The sequence below is a fragment of the Dryas octopetala genome, chromosome 1 (assembly GCF_963921425.1).
Source record: "Dryas octopetala chromosome 1, drDryOcto1.1, whole genome shotgun sequence".
Lineage (NCBI taxonomy): Eukaryota > Viridiplantae > Streptophyta > Magnoliopsida > Rosales > Rosaceae > Dryas > Dryas octopetala.
Window position 1 is genome coordinate 230660 of NC_141366.1, and position 14024 is coordinate 244683.

The 14024-nt window shown below is 37.5% G+C and overlaps 4 protein-coding genes across 9 annotated transcripts; 3 read left to right on the top strand and 1 right to left on the bottom strand.

Annotated features, from left to right (window-relative positions):
* Positions 1–13: 13 nt before the first annotated feature.
* Positions 14–2260, bottom strand: LOC147295963 (uncharacterized). Of its 4 annotated transcripts, none has more exons than XM_086242519.1 (6): positions 2033–2260; positions 1739–1858; positions 1437–1653; positions 843–1134; positions 682–762; positions 14–357 (listed from the first exon to the last, which is right to left on the bottom strand). In XM_086242519.1, exons 3-6 carry the CDS (start codon positions 1649–1651, stop codon positions 307–309), a joined length of 639 nt encoding a protein of 212 aa, XP_086098645.1. In that variant the 5' UTR covers positions 1652–1653; positions 1739–1858; positions 2033–2260; the 3' UTR covers positions 14–306. The 4 variants fall into 4 exon arrangements, with proteins under 4 accessions (XP_086098645.1, XP_086098622.1, XP_086098637.1 ...); XM_086242496.1 differs by having other exon boundaries at positions 15–357; positions 1739–1799; XM_086242511.1 differs by having other exon boundaries at positions 15–357; positions 1739–1799; positions 2028–2260.
* Positions 2261–2361: 101 nt separating this feature from the next.
* Positions 2362–5510, top strand: LOC147295964 (uncharacterized). The gene is made up of 7 exons (XM_086242529.1): positions 2362–2845; positions 3541–3635; positions 3867–4011; positions 4123–4233; positions 4317–4399; positions 4491–4548; positions 5002–5510. The coding sequence occupies exons 1-7, from the start codon at positions 2776–2778 to the stop codon at positions 5076–5078; spliced, it is 639 nt and encodes a 212-aa protein (XP_086098655.1). The 5' UTR covers positions 2362–2775; the 3' UTR covers positions 5079–5510.
* Positions 5511–7502: 1992 nt separating this feature from the next.
* Positions 7503–8268, top strand: LOC147295965 (arabinogalactan protein 14-like). Its single transcript, XM_086229034.1, has one exon. The coding sequence runs from the start codon at positions 7612–7614 to the stop codon at positions 7792–7794; it is 183 nt and encodes a 60-aa protein (XP_086085160.1). The 5' UTR covers positions 7503–7611; the 3' UTR covers positions 7795–8268.
* A 1249-nt stretch (positions 8269–9517) lies between these two features.
* On the top strand, positions 9518–13935 carry LOC147295966 (elongation factor P (EF-P) family protein). 3 transcript variants are annotated; one of them, XM_086229455.1, is made up of 11 exons: positions 9518–9841; positions 9933–9963; positions 10119–10132; positions 10231–10281; positions 10411–10480; positions 11044–11113; positions 11236–11303; positions 11806–11929; positions 12468–12507; positions 13364–13431; positions 13681–13935. In XM_086229455.1, the coding sequence occupies exons 1-11, from the start codon at positions 9605–9607 to the stop codon at positions 13757–13759; spliced, it is 852 nt and encodes a 283-aa protein (XP_086085581.1). In that variant the 5' UTR covers positions 9518–9604; the 3' UTR covers positions 13760–13935. The 3 variants fall into 3 exon arrangements, with proteins under 3 accessions (XP_086085581.1, XP_086085582.1, XP_086085583.1); XM_086229456.1 differs by having other exon boundaries at positions 9519–9841; positions 13713–13935; XM_086229457.1 differs by having other exon boundaries at positions 9522–9841; positions 13639–13935.
* Positions 13936–14024: the final 89 nt, after the last annotated feature.

Here is a 14024-nt window from a genome sequence, read left to right on the forward strand (position 1 = left end):
TAAAACGCCATGCACACCTTACAAGCTTGCCGTTCTAGGAGACCCATGATATGAAATGAATAGAACACTTTACTAGAAAAAGGTGATCATGAGAACACTAGGGAAGATGATGAAATTTATTTTCCAACTCTCAAAAAGTGTCAAAGCAATTTCTACATAGACAACCAAGGGAAGATAATTCATCAGTTCTATCATTTTTATCTCCCCTTTTCCCCCGCTTTGATCTGTGTTCCTAGTTGCCTGCTCGAGTCCTAACTATCCAAAAAAGCTGTATCTTCTTCTTGCCTTTGTCCTCATGTCTATCTCTCAGTCTGAATCGCTATCCATGCTTCCCATGGCCTTCAATCCCCTGGGTCTCTGCATCATATGGTAACCCAATCACATAACTTTCTAGCAAATTTGCATAATTACCTAACAAAAACTCTAGGTCTCTGTTTGGTTGCTGGAAAAATAGATGGAAATGGTAAAACAACACATGACATTTTCAATTTGATACACTATTTTGAGGAGACAGTTTTCTCAGGTCCAGAACATTTAAAGGCAATCTAAGATTCCAAATCTAAGTTTCTTTTCTTCTCTTCCCAGCAACCAAACCAAACCAAGCCTAGTCCTTAGAATGGAAACAATGATGTGGTTGGTAATTAACTGAATTTTTTTAAGAGAGAGAGAGAGCGAGAGTACCTTCTTTGAAGCCTTCTTCTCCCCCCTCACTTCATACCTCTCTTGGCACAAATCTGATAACCATACACCTGGCATTACCAACTGCACACAAAAGTGAGAAAAGTCACACCCACATCACAAATTCTCTTTCTGAAATCGTCCTAAGGTGATGAAAAACTTACAAGTAAGCTCTTTTGGAGCAACTTTGCTCTTTTCTTCGGCCTTTGAGGTAGCTTACACCCTTTCATAGCCATGAAATCCTCTTCCTTTTCTTTACTAGACAATGATAGAAACAACCTTGGCCAAACATGGCTTCCTTTGTCATCCCTTGCATGACCATGACCATGATTATCTAATCCTAACACCTTCCCACTCTCATCCACGCCTACTGAACCCCTTGTTGTGTAATACCGATCTTCCTTCTCCGGTGAAGCAACAAATGACTTCCGATTATTCATCGGTGAAGCTGAATTCCTGCGATCAAAACACAATCAATCACTTAGAAAAAAAAATGTTATGTTACACTATTCTATTCTCCTTTCCAGATAGATAGTCTGTTTGGTTGAGAAGTGTGTAAAACTAAAGTAATGAAAACTCGGATTTAATAATATCAGCAAGACCAACTCCACCAAACAATTAAGGCATTAATAAAAAGTTTCAATTTTATTTCTTTTTAACTAGGGATCTTTCAAAGCCAGGCCATAGAAAACAGAAGATAAGAAGCAAGCTCTTAGTTGAACAATAGCTGCTTCAAACCAATTGTTTTGTTTTCTTACTTGTTGATACGGTGGGGTAGGGGAGCCGGAGAGTCTTTCTCGGCGGCACGAGAAGGGATTTTCTTCTTCCTCAAAGAGTCTGGCGATTTGGTGTCAGTCAAGCTTTGGTCTTTCTTTAGCTTCATACCTCTATGCCTCTTTCTGTTCCCCCATTGCAACACAAAGTCTGACTCTGTAGCTTTAGACTCTCCTTGGTTTTTCCCTTCCTTTTCCATCTCTGCAACCACGTCATTGAGAGAAATTGAAAGAAACTGGAATTTCACTCAAATATGAAACAAATTGCAAGGCAACTTAGTACTTACCTCAAGATCCAAGGAGATAACAACTGTGAAAGCAATGCAATTTATCTCAGATCACCCTACCCTGCATTTGAATGGATTTACGATGACCCATTAACAAATTAGATCGAAAAGCAGCAACACCTGTTTGGTTGCCGAGTAAGTGTCAGAAAGAAAAAGAGAAAAAGAAAACAAGGAACCCAATTGGAATTAGTTCCAATAAAGTTTTCGTTTTGTTTGTCTCATTTTTCTTGGGAAACCAAACAGACCATAAATCAGAAGAAGAGAGATTTGAAGGAGAAAACTTCATTACATTACATTGCATAGCAGCAGAGAGCAGTAGCCCAAAACTGAAGAGAGTGAACAAATTTGCCCTCAAGAGTTTGTCGAGAATAAGAATGAGAAAATATCAAAAATAAGAGTGGGTTTTTGTGTTTGAGAGGCCTGGTAATCAAAACCGGCGCTTTCTCTTCTTTGCTATCTTCACTCAAAACTCAAACCTCAAACCTCAAACCTGTATGTGAATGTGAAGGTGAGTCTCACCCTACTTGCTTACTTTGATTTGTTTTTATGTTGGGCCACTAATCTCTCTTCTTTTCTCTATTAGTTGTTAATACATGTTGAAAACGATCCTAACCGTCCGATATCAAATGGAGGGTCAGATGGGTTTCCCTCCAACTGGATGACTTTATTTTTATTACCCTATTTTTAAATTAATTTTATTTTGTTAAACAAAATATTTGATTGGAAGGCTTGAGTTGGAGCTGTTGCCAATGGCCATGCCAGTTCTTGTGGGTGAGGGAGGTCACGTGATCTTTATCAGTTATGATCATCCCAAATCCAAGTTGGATTCTTTCTTTGAGTATCGGCAGCAGATAAATGAAAGAAATCCAAACACTAGCCTTTTCTTTTCTTTTTTTCTTTTTTTTTAGGGTTTAGGTTTAGAATTTATGAAAATTCCCTCTTCTTTTTTATCTTAGGGTTTAGGGTTTGGAAGCCAATCTCGTGAGTGAGTGGGTAGAGCCTAGAGGGCATGGTGAAGCGTAACAGAGGCGGCGAATATGAATATGAAGGGCAGACGACCAATATTCATTATGGAAAATGCTTCTCTGACAAAGGGTTTAGTCCGAACTCCGAAAGGTACATAACATTAAAAATTAACAATTTACATAATACGTGTGTGTGTTTTTGTTTGATTTAATTGAAAAGGCTCCTCTTTCTTTCTCTTCCCACTTCCAATCCCGTATATGGGTAATGTAATTGTGTACGTATTATGTTTGTTCTCATAAATCATAATTCTGTCTTAGAGATCTAACATATCAAGAAGATGATAAGAACCCTTTAGCAGTGGCTGCTGAGTTATAGCCTTTTTCCTTTAACTCCGGAGTCAGGTTTATGCCAATCTTTAGTTACTTACTTTTACCTTTGGTTGTTATGCTGACTCACAATTGAGGGCACGAGATTTAGGCCTTTGTTTCATCTTGTGAGCAGTATTAGATAGGTGTAATCAAGCTGTAGTAAGCATTGAAGAAATTTATCTCAGTTATTCTGGTGTGTGATTCTCCGTGTGAGGCACCCCATTCCTATCAATTCTCTTTTTCCATTTAAGTATTTAACATAAGATTACGGGAGAATAAATACTTTTAAGTCTTTAAGTATGCTTTCATTTAACATAGAAAATAGTCTGAAAAGGACCCAAAAAAAATGACATTATGAGAACAAACAGTGCCTTACATCAATCATGCATACATATGATAGCATATAAAGTAGACAGAATCTTGTCTTTCCGCATAAGCTGTTACGCATAATTAATAATTTCATGTTTCAGAGGTGCAAGATTCTGGATTTGTCTGAAGACGCCCATTTTCTCGTCAAAGAAAACAAGGATCTGGATGATTTTAGGCCTGGCATCGTTTACCAGGTTTGTAATTTGTTTCTGTATAAGAAATTAAATTCTTAGAAAGCTCTTAGTTTTGGTCTCCAACAATATATTATTTGCAAAGTTCTTAATTTGTGGTTAATGTACAGCTTGCTACCAAAGTTTTGGCATTGGATGACGACTTACTGAGAATTTGTGCATATTCTGCATCTATTGAAGAAAAAAAAAAAAGAATTCTTATAGTTTATGGCTGCAAATATTTGACATATCCAGGCTCTCCGGGATATTCTTAATAGCAAACTTAGTAAAGCTGGCCTGGTAGGAGCTGTGTATGTGAAAACTAATAAGGGAGTGTTATTTGAAATTAAACCGAATGTTCGTATACCAAGAACGTGTAAGCGCTTTTGTGGAGTCATTTGTAAGTTAACTTATTCTCCCACTTCTGATATATTCATCCAACATCACTCTGTCTCTTCAAAATACTTCATGAGGAACTTATTGCTTTGTCTTGACTCTTCAATTTCGGAAGTGGAGTTACTAGAAAAGAAATGCATGTGTATCAAAGATACAACTGAAATGCTTATGTGTGTCATTGAGGAACCTGTAACCCAACATTTACCTATCAACTCTCGTGTAATAGGTGAGTGTTATACCTCTATTTAGCATTTGAGGTTCATAAAGTGACTATGAGTAACACTTGCTATATTGGATTTGGGATTGCAGGTCTCTCTTATAGTTCAGAAAAGTTGGTTGACATAGATGACTTTGTTAATTCTGCTAGCAATGATCAGAATCTTGTTTTTGTGGTATGTGTGAGGTTCTGAATTTCTGGTCTTAGGTTTTCAGTCCATTCTCTATTTTATTTCAAATCACCGAGACCAACTTATATATGTTCAGGTGGTTGCAATGGTCCATGGAAAAATCAATAAGGAGTATGTAGATGAGTTTATATCAGGTAATTTACTCTTGAATTATGTGCTTAAGTGGTCATTTATATAGAAACACTGAAGAAAAACACCCCTCATGAGCACACAATTCTTCTCTGCTCAACTTATATGTATACAAATAGATAGATTCAGAACCCAAGATGGTGAATATGAATTTTACAGCCTTCCAAGATAATTTTTGATGGTCTAATATGAATTCTTGAGTAAAAAAGAATAAGAAATTGCAAGATTCTGTGCTATATAAGAAATCAGATTGTTAAGCAATATGGAAACTTGAGTGTGAATGATTGAAACAAGTAGATAGGCTCACTCCATAATTAAGGCTCTAATGTTGTAGAAATTATGCATGTCCTCCCCTTGGCTAAAAGGTTCTTTCATATGGTGAAAATATCACTATAAGTTTGTATGCTTGAAGTTGTGATTATTGGAATGCTGAACCTTGCCTAAGCTTGTGTTTGCAGTTTCGAATTATCGATTGGAAGCAAAAACCTGCATAGGGTTGATTTGCGAGGCATTGGAGTATAAATGGAAAATCTGAATCATAGTATCATTCTTATTTTAATTAATCATAGGACTAACTTATTCTGTCAGGTACTAAAAGAACTTTTTCCTGTAAATATATTACCTTGCAAGCAATTAGCTAGTTTGGTTGATCTGCTGCACTGGAAAGTGGAAATTGATATCAATGTCAAACAAGTACAAGCCACCAACCGAAGAAAAACCAGGCATGCAAGAAATTAACTCAAAGGATAACCAAATGGAAAAGGTTGCCTTTGGTTCACATTTTAGTATCTTCATTAATCAGATTGGCCCACTTTGTTTGCTTCAAAGCAAAACCTATGTCAGTTGTCATTGTATGCTTCGAGCTAGTTACCACAATACTCTCATTTAACTTTCTTGTTGCAGAATTTTTTGGTTTGATTATGCAAAAGAATTTGAAACTAAAAGGAGAAGAGTATTATCAAACTCATGATAACATTTGTGTTTGATAATTTGATCAGATCTTAATTTACCCATATGATTCCATACATGGTATATATTTACGTTCATTAGATTGTTAAAACATGTAAAAAAAAATTCCTCCAAAACTCAACCCCAATTAATTAAAGAGAGCTGCTATTTGCACACTCTTAAATTTCTTTTTGCACACCCTCAAAAATTTAATTTGTGAAATAACCAAAAACACCCAAAATAAAATTACCCAAAACCCCATCCCTTTATCATTCCCTCTTCCCTGTCACAGCACCCCACCCCCCCGGTGAGAACCACTGCCGACCACCCCAGCCCCGTTCCGGCCTTCCCCTCTCTCTCTCTCTCTCTCTCTCTCTCTCTCTCTCTCTCTCTCTCTCTCTCTCCCTCCCTCCCTCTTACCCGCCGACCACCCCACCCCCATCCTCCCTCTCCTCTTTCTCTCTCCCCAAAACCAACCCAGCCCTTCACTCTCTCTCTCTACAACTCTGAGCCCCTCCCCTTGCCGCACCACCTCCCTCTGCACCCCTCCCCTTTTGCCATCCCCCTCCCCTCCCCCTGCCGCACCACCTCCCCCCTGCAACACTTCCCCTGCCGCACCACCTCCCCCCTGCACCCCTCCCCCTGCCGCACCACCTCACCCCTGCAACACTCCCCCTGCCGCACCACCTCCCCCCCGCACCACCTCACCCCTGCAACACTCCCCCTGCCGCACCACCTCCCCCCTGCACCCCTCCCCCTGCCGCACCACCTCACCCCTGCAACACTCCCCCTGCCGCACCACCTCCCCCCCGCACCACCTCACCCCTGCAACCCTCCCCCTGCCGCACCACCTCACCCCTGCACCGCACCACCTCCCTCTGCAACCCTGAAAATTAAAAAAAATATATATATATGCAGGTGGCAGAGGAGGGAGGGGGAGGGGGAGGGGGAGGGGCTGGGATATATGGCAGAGGCTTGCGGATGGGTGGCTGGTTTCAACATTTTTTGTTTTTTGTTCTTTGTTTTTTTTTTTAATTTAAAAATTCACATTTGGGGTAGGGTGTGTAGTGTTTGAATTAAGTGGGTGTGTAGTGAGAAATTTTGGTGAAATTAATGAGGTTGGGGTATTTTGATAATGGGAAGGGTGTGTAAAAGAGAAATTTTAAATTTTAGAAAATTGTAAAAGGTGTGTAAGAGAAAAGTGTGTGCAAAAAGAAAAAAAAGGGTGTGCAAATAGCAGCTCTCTTAATTAAATTGCTTGTTTGATTCGACAATTTGAACTGTATAGATAGGGAATGAAGCTGATAGGGACAACACACCAACTCAGCCGGTACAAATTAGGTGATCCATCTAAATTCTAGGCCGGCTGCCCGGGAATATTGCAGACTATAAAAACAGTTCCAATTTCCTTTTCATTTGGATTTTAAGCTTCCAGGACTTGACTTTCATAGCCCGTGTACATTTAATTAAATTCCTGCTTTTTTTTCCAATTCCCAAGAAAGAATATTAATTGCGTGAATAAAATAGGGAAAAAAAAAAACGTTGGTTTATTTTTATATAAAAAACTTTACAACCATGTTGTAGAAAGTTCACGATACAATTAATAGCAATCCCATAAATCATAATCCCCACTGATGAACTATTGCCAAAGAAGCATCACCACACAACACAACAGCTCATAACCTCTCATTTCCTACCAAATTAACAATGAAACAAACAAGAAAGCAAAGCATTCACTCATGAATGGTAACAACCACCATGAGACCATGAGCCCATGAGCCATTAACTTAATTAATTAATTAGTTAAAAGAAAGTGGAAAATGTACGAAAATGCCAAAACAGTGGTTAAGTGAAGATTCTAAGAAGACAGCAAAGGTGGGGACACAGAGAGGCAAAGTGACAGCTGTATGGCAACAATGGCGAAAGCCACCCTGTCAAGTGTCAACTTCATCAACCTCCCAACGTTCACTTTGGGGTTTGGGGAGTATATATAGCCTTCCATTCACAACCATTGTCCTTACAATACTGCCTACCTCTCTACCCTGTGAAGAGGATTTGCAAAGATTCTTTCTTTCTTTCTTTGCATTTCTTCAAAGACCATCTTCGGCAAGCACTAAGAAATGGAAGCAATGAAGATGAAGCTTTTTGTGGCTTTGTTGGTGGTTGTGATGGTGGCCTCCTCTGGCATTCAGAAAGTAGCTGCAGCTGATTCTCCAGCACCTAGCCCAACATCTGACGCCAACATATTTCTGCCCACTTTCTGTGCATCTCTAGCAGCATTGGGTTTTGGGTTCTTCTTCTGATCAGCTCATGATCACATTTTAGGTTGATTCATAGTATATATAGTATTCATGGTTGCTCATTTCTCTCTCTGACCCATTTCTCCTTCTCTCTCTAGAATCACTTGTATTCAGTTTTTCAGGAGAGGACTATGAGAGAGGAAGGAGAGGGAGGAAAAATGGGTTGGATTTGTTCTTTTTCTTGGGCATTTCAGGTTTTAATTTTGATTATTTATTGTTGATGCTGGGATTTGTTTGGGTGTGATTGATGTGTTTGTTGGTGGTTTTGTATATTTATGTTAATCATGTCTAATTAATTTTTTTAGTGGGAATGTGGATTCTAGGCTAATAAGGGGATCAGGTATGAATGTTATGTACTACTACTAGTGGTTGATGGATCTCCTCAGCTTCTGTATCATCATGAGATTCATGTCTTCTCTCACTGAGTCATTGTATCTGTGATCCATTTGTAGTAATAAATTCCATTATTGTATTTTACATTTGTTTAAATATTTCTGAGTAATGTTACACCATTAGATTTGCATTATGACATTTTTGTTACTAACAATTCAAAAAAAAAAAAAAAAGATCAAAGATAAAATAAAAAGAGTGGACCTTGTGAGTTGGTTGGCAATTGTGGTGATGAGGGTTGTGATGAGCTGTAGCTTGGCAGATTCTAATGGAGTTCTGTGATTGTGTAATGAATAATGATGAAGGGCATTGGTTGTGTTGTGGGGCCTCTGCAAAAGGCCATTGGTGGCAATGTGGCATGGCCAGACAGAGGCTTTCAACCAAGAAAACCAAATAGTTTGTGGTAGCCTTGCTCTTCCGGTCTAGGATTTTTCAAAACAAGCATGGGTGTATTAGTTTGGTACTTTGGTGTGGTCCCAAACGAATTTCTCTTCATGGTGGGTGATACTGATATCCATTCAATGCTAATGTGTCCATTATATATAACTTATTTTCCATAATATGCATGTGAGAGAGTCGCTATTATGTGATAGAATTCACATGTATATAGCAGAGAAGTTATATGCAATTGGGTCATGCGAAATTTCTTGGTGCCTTTAAAGTGATATCATAGTAATACAAAATACTTCTTTGTAATATCAGATCTTTTAGAAAAAGAATATTAATTATACATAATGTAAATGTTTTTTCAATATGAACTGTAAGAACAGCCTAACAGGGGAGCTTCACATGATTAATTAATATTATTAAATTATTTTGATAAGTAGAAAAGAAGAATCAGACACCAATTGATACAAATTTCAGAGGGACCAGAAGGAACAAATAAATATACCAAAACCAGCAATGATGTGAACCTGTGAAAAAACATCACATGCTTATTGAGTTCTAAGAAAGAGTTGTAGGGCCATAGATATGGGAAAATTATTGATTTTAAAAAGACAATCAGAAAGAAGTATGTTAGTGTTAGATCCCAATAGTTTAATTTTAGCAGTGCTCACTTATTTCCCTAAGGAACAACCACACGTGTGAGACAAAAAGCTGATTCATCTTCTACTTTGTATTTGTAAAGTGTGAGTACGTCTCGGTGATATAAGCAAAACATAAGGCATGAATTGGACTATGACGCATTGGTGGATTGGTGGATTGGTTGGGGTGGATTAGGCTCTGTCTATTCTCCAAAGTCCAAACACAATAAAAGTAAGCCATAAATTTATATGAAATTCGTATTTGGGCCGTTGTAGTTTGGACTCGAATTGTTTTTTAGCGGGCTCTGGCGGCCCAGTCTTAAGTCTTAAGTCTGTATGTGTTACAGTTTTGAGGTTTGGACAAAACTCAAAACTCAAAACAGAAAAGAAAAAGAAAAATGCAAGCAGTGGCTGCTAAACTGAGGAGGAGGAGCAGCAACCTCACTCGCCCTCTCTTCCTCCTCCTCGCTCCAAGAACCTTAACCACCCTCACTCCTTCTTCTTCATCCAACTGCTTCCTATCCTCACCGCCCTCTCATACCCACACCACCAACACGTGTCTCACCGCAAGAACTTTGCTTAGCTCTCCCTGGTCCGCCATTCAACACCGCGGTGCCAAAGTCCACGGCTCCGATGTAAGTTCTTATTCGACGACGACGTTTTCAATTCAAATTGTAACTGTAATTCTTCTTCCATGATCATGGTCATTCATCATTTTGCGTGCAGGTTCGAGTTGGAAATGTCATTCAAAAGAAAGGTACGTTGCCACTTGGCTTTACACTCAGTTACATAAAATATCATTGGGATTTAGTTTCAATATTCATTTAAATTTCCATATTTACTAACCAACTTTATAAATAACCAAATAAATCACATTTCGGTTGGGATTATGCTGGACAATACCTGCTTCAGATCGTATTTACCAGGTGAATGTGAATTGATTTATTATATTGTTTAGTATTTGAAATAATGTTATTAATTATCTGGATTTGGTTTAAGTGTTGCATGATTTGTGATTATTCAGGTGATAAAGGTAGATCATTCACATGAAGGAAGAGGAAAAGCCAATATTAAGGTGTGTTTCTGACCTGACCTCATCTTTAGAATGTTATTCATAGGCTATGATTTGTAGTTTGCATGTATTGTTCTTCTTTTTTTTTTTTTCAAAAGCAAACTGAAATGTTAAGCTGTGTTTTCATTGTAGGTGGAGCTTCGTGATGTTGACTCTGGGAACAAGACATCCCAACGATTGGGGACAGATGAGACAGTTGAAAGTATGAAATTTTAAATTTGTACTTTCCCATTTCCAGTTCCTTAATAGTCTACGATGCTTGTTTCCTTTTTGATTGCTTTAAATGGTTGACGTTAGCATTCTTTGGTAGTCGAATGATCTTAGTTTCTCGGACATCTGTTTCTCCTTATTCTGTTTTGATAATTTACCATCTTTGTTTTGGGGGGTTTTTGTTGACAAAGAGAATGGCTGGTGTTCACGAGATACTTATGTATTTATTTGAGTGTTAGGTAGTTTTCAACTCAATAATGTCTGCTGCACTTTCAGCAGGGATACTTACCTCTTGAAACTAACGGGCTCAACTTGTCCCTTCTAGTGGATGCCCATGTTCTTTTAACTATTATTTTACTTGTATCCTTTCATTGAGACCCATTTCTCAATAATGTCTGATATCCTTTACTAAATTTAAAATAATATTGACGAATAGGCTGGGCTGTCACAGTTATTTCAAGTGGCTGAGGTCGGTTGATGTCAATCATGTCCCACTGTTTGAGTTATGATTATTGTTTGTGCTAAAATGATAAAATCCAATGTGTATTGCTGCAGGAGTATTTGTTGAGTCAAAAAGTTACATTTACATGTGCACAGATCGTGATGGCAAAGTATTACTGATGGAGTGAGTTTTATTTGTTGTTTTTTTAAATTTGTTTTTTATTTTTTCCCCTATCATCCCCTCCCTTTCACTTCCTTCCGTTGCTTTCTCTTTAAAAATTGCTCTCTCTTGGTAATTCTTATCAGCCCTGATACGCTTGATCAGCTCGAAGTGCCTGAGGACTTATTTGGAAAGAATGCTAAATACCTACAAGGTCAATGCTTATTACCTCCAATACTTCCACAATGCATTTTTGTGCCTTGGTAGATTGTGTTCTCTTTGGCTTGCAGTCATTTTGAACTGATAATTATTTAGTAAACTACCAATGAGTAAATGATAACAGGGCTATTAAAACCTGTATTTGATGCCTAGATTGACTTATCACTTCTAGAGGCATACTTGTAATTGATGTTTACTTATGTATTCTTTCTCATTAATATTATGTTTTCATGTATTCTCTCAGTTCTTCGTTTCTATGGTTTTCCTCTGATGCCTCCTCCTAGATACAATTAGCTGACCTGTCCTGGTCATTTTCAGTGCTCTAATAACAATACTTAAGAATGCATTGTTTCCTATTTTGTTTTCTTTTGGGTATGTGATGTGAAGAACAATGATTTCACATTTGTAATTTAATTTTAGTTTCATCATCATTAATAGTTCTCATGGTTTCCATGTATTATTATACCACACTAAAATATGATATTCATGGTGAACAGATGAAATGAAAGTTAAAGTGGAGCTGTTTAATGGAACCCCATTATCTGCATCAGTTCCAAAACACGTGACATGCACCGTCAAGGAAGCACAACCTCCTATTAAGGGGATTGCAGCAACACCTAAGTATGCTTTCATTGTTTAGAGCTATTGCGTTTGCACACTTCGTCTCCGTATTGTTACTTTGTCTGTCAATTGTGCTTGCTCCTTTGACATGAATAAGCTGCTTGACCATTTCTGTGAGTGTTGAATTCTGGTCATTAATCTGACAAAGAGGAAACTCTTGTCATTATAAATTGGGCATCAATATTTTTATATATAATGTTCATACATGTATGCGGTGAAAGGTAATGCTATTAAGCCTTAAAACATTATGGACTTGCTCCCATCATGAGATGCTAGTGGGCCTTATGCATTAAACCCTGTTAAGTGTGCTGGTTTGAGGGCTTTGCTAAAGTAGATCATGATTGGGTTGTTGATTATCTAGTGTAGATTGATTTTTTTTTTCTTATGTGTCCCCCCTACAAAGAAAAATGTTGTGGCCAAATGCTGAAGTGGATTCTTATTCACATGTTGACATTAGTTTACATCTGTAATATTATGTTGATATACTCTGATTATTTGTGTGCTTTTGCTATACCCCTGAAATTTTTCTTGAATGCAGGGATAAAATAGCTGTGATGCAAAATGGCTTCACAATGAAAGTAAGATAATTTCTATTGAATATTTTTCATATGCTAAATTGCTGATGTTGGTATCTAATATTAAGAAACATATGATATTTGCAAAACATGTAGCAAACAATAATTATAGAATAGTATGCATCCCAAAGTACAATTGTTGAAATTTGGATGAGAAACATTTTCTTATTCCATGATGTCTGCGCATTCGAATTGTTAGAAATTCATTCCATTCAGAGAATTTTATAAAAAGTACAAGTATGGAACAGTATTTTCTTGCTGATGAGCCTTATATCAAGTGTGCATACAACAGACATATTGCAGTTTGTTTCATTTTAGCTGTAGCCATGTGACTTCTGATTTTCACACCAAGCATTATTTTAAGTTGTGACTTCTGGCTAGTCTCAAATGAGAAGAAACATAGCTTTTATTATTTGGATAGAAAATATTATCCAATGAATAAGCTGATCATACACTGCAGACCTGGGAGAACAGTGGAACTAACAACAGTTTTGAGTTGTTATAAAGAGCTGTGTATTACAGTGTATGACAGTGTATGACAAGATAAAGAGCTGTACAATATTCATGCATGCATGCCAGCTTACCATTATGTTTCTATTTGAGTTGCAAGCATGTTGCTTGTGAAGGGATAACCTTGCTGCTAGCTCACAAGATTCCCAGAGTCTTGCAAAGTTCATCTTGGCCTTAGACCCCCCATCTTCTTCCTTCCTGCTCTCCCTGTTCTACCATCCTAAAAGCTGGAAGATACATATGTAGCATGCAGATTATATGGGGAATTGAGGATATGTTATAGGTGTCATGAATCCTCAAGTGCATTAGTGTCTAATCTTTTTCGTTTGTTCTTTTCATATGCTCCTAGGTACCACCTCATATTCTACCTGGTGAAGCTGTGGTCATTGATACTGAGGATGACTCTTATGTTAGAAGGTAACTTTTACTGATCTCTATGGGCGTGTTTCATCTCTTAAGATTGTCTTCTTTGGTTCCAAATTGATTATTTTGTTCATTTCTTAGTGAGAGGGTCAGCTGGACTCTAGGGAAAAATATATGTTTTGGTAAACATATGATTTTGTTTTTAGATTTTATAGTAAACGAGTCCCTATTATTTCTTTTTTTTTCCCCTTTTGCTATCAGGGCCAAGGCATAATGCGTAATATCATTGCTTAAATATGATAGATTGATGGAATATCATTTGTGCACTGTTGAAGATGGACTTCCTCAACTCCGTAATGAAAACACCTATCATTTGAGGTAGCTGATTCAAAACGATAAGTATTCTCATACAAAGTAGAGTTTGGCAAAGGAAAAGATACAAGTCTTTCGGGAGGATGAAAATTTTGCACTTAAACTTGATGAACAATTGTCTTTTTCTGTTGGGTACAACTGTACACTTCAATTTTCTAGAAAAAATAAAAGTTCCACCTTATTATTTATTTGAAAAATGCTGTTTAATTATGGTTTTTTTTTTTTTTTTTTTTTTTTTTGTGAGAGTTCAATTATGGTTGTATGAGAAGGGGAAG

Coding starts and splice junctions, on each gene's coding strand:
- LOC147295963 (XM_086242519.1), bottom strand. CDS start 1,651: ATGGAAAAGGAAGGGAAAAACCAAGGAGAGTCTAAAGCTACAGAGTCA. Junction 1,135..1,436: donor CTACCCCACCGTATCAACAA/GTAAGAAAACAA, acceptor TTTTGATCGCAG/GAATTCAGCTTCACCGATGA. Junction 763..842: donor TGCTCCAAAAGAGCTTACTT/GTAAGTTTTTCA, acceptor TTTTGTGTGCAG/TTGGTAATGCCAGGTGTATG.
- LOC147295965 (XM_086229034.1), top strand. CDS start 7,612: ATGGAAGCAATGAAGATGAAGCTTTTTGTGGCTTTGTTGGTGGTTGTG.
- LOC147295964 (XM_086242529.1), top strand. CDS start 2,776: ATGAATATGAAGGGCAGACGACCAATATTCATTATGGAAAATGCTTCT. Junction 3,636..3,866: donor GGCCTGGCATCGTTTACCAG/GTTTGTAATTTG, acceptor TGACATATCCAG/GCTCTCCGGGATATTCTTAA. Junction 4,234..4,316: donor TATCAACTCTCGTGTAATAG/GTGAGTGTTATA, acceptor TTGGGATTGCAG/GTCTCTCTTATAGTTCAGAA.
- LOC147295966 (XM_086229455.1), top strand. CDS start 9,605: ATGCAAGCAGTGGCTGCTAAACTGAGGAGGAGGAGCAGCAACCTCACT. Junction 11,930..12,467: donor GGGATTGCAGCAACACCTAA/GTATGCTTTCAT, acceptor TCTTGAATGCAG/GGATAAAATAGCTGTGATGC. Junction 12,508..13,363: donor AAAATGGCTTCACAATGAAA/GTAAGATAATTT, acceptor ATATGCTCCTAG/GTACCACCTCATATTCTACC.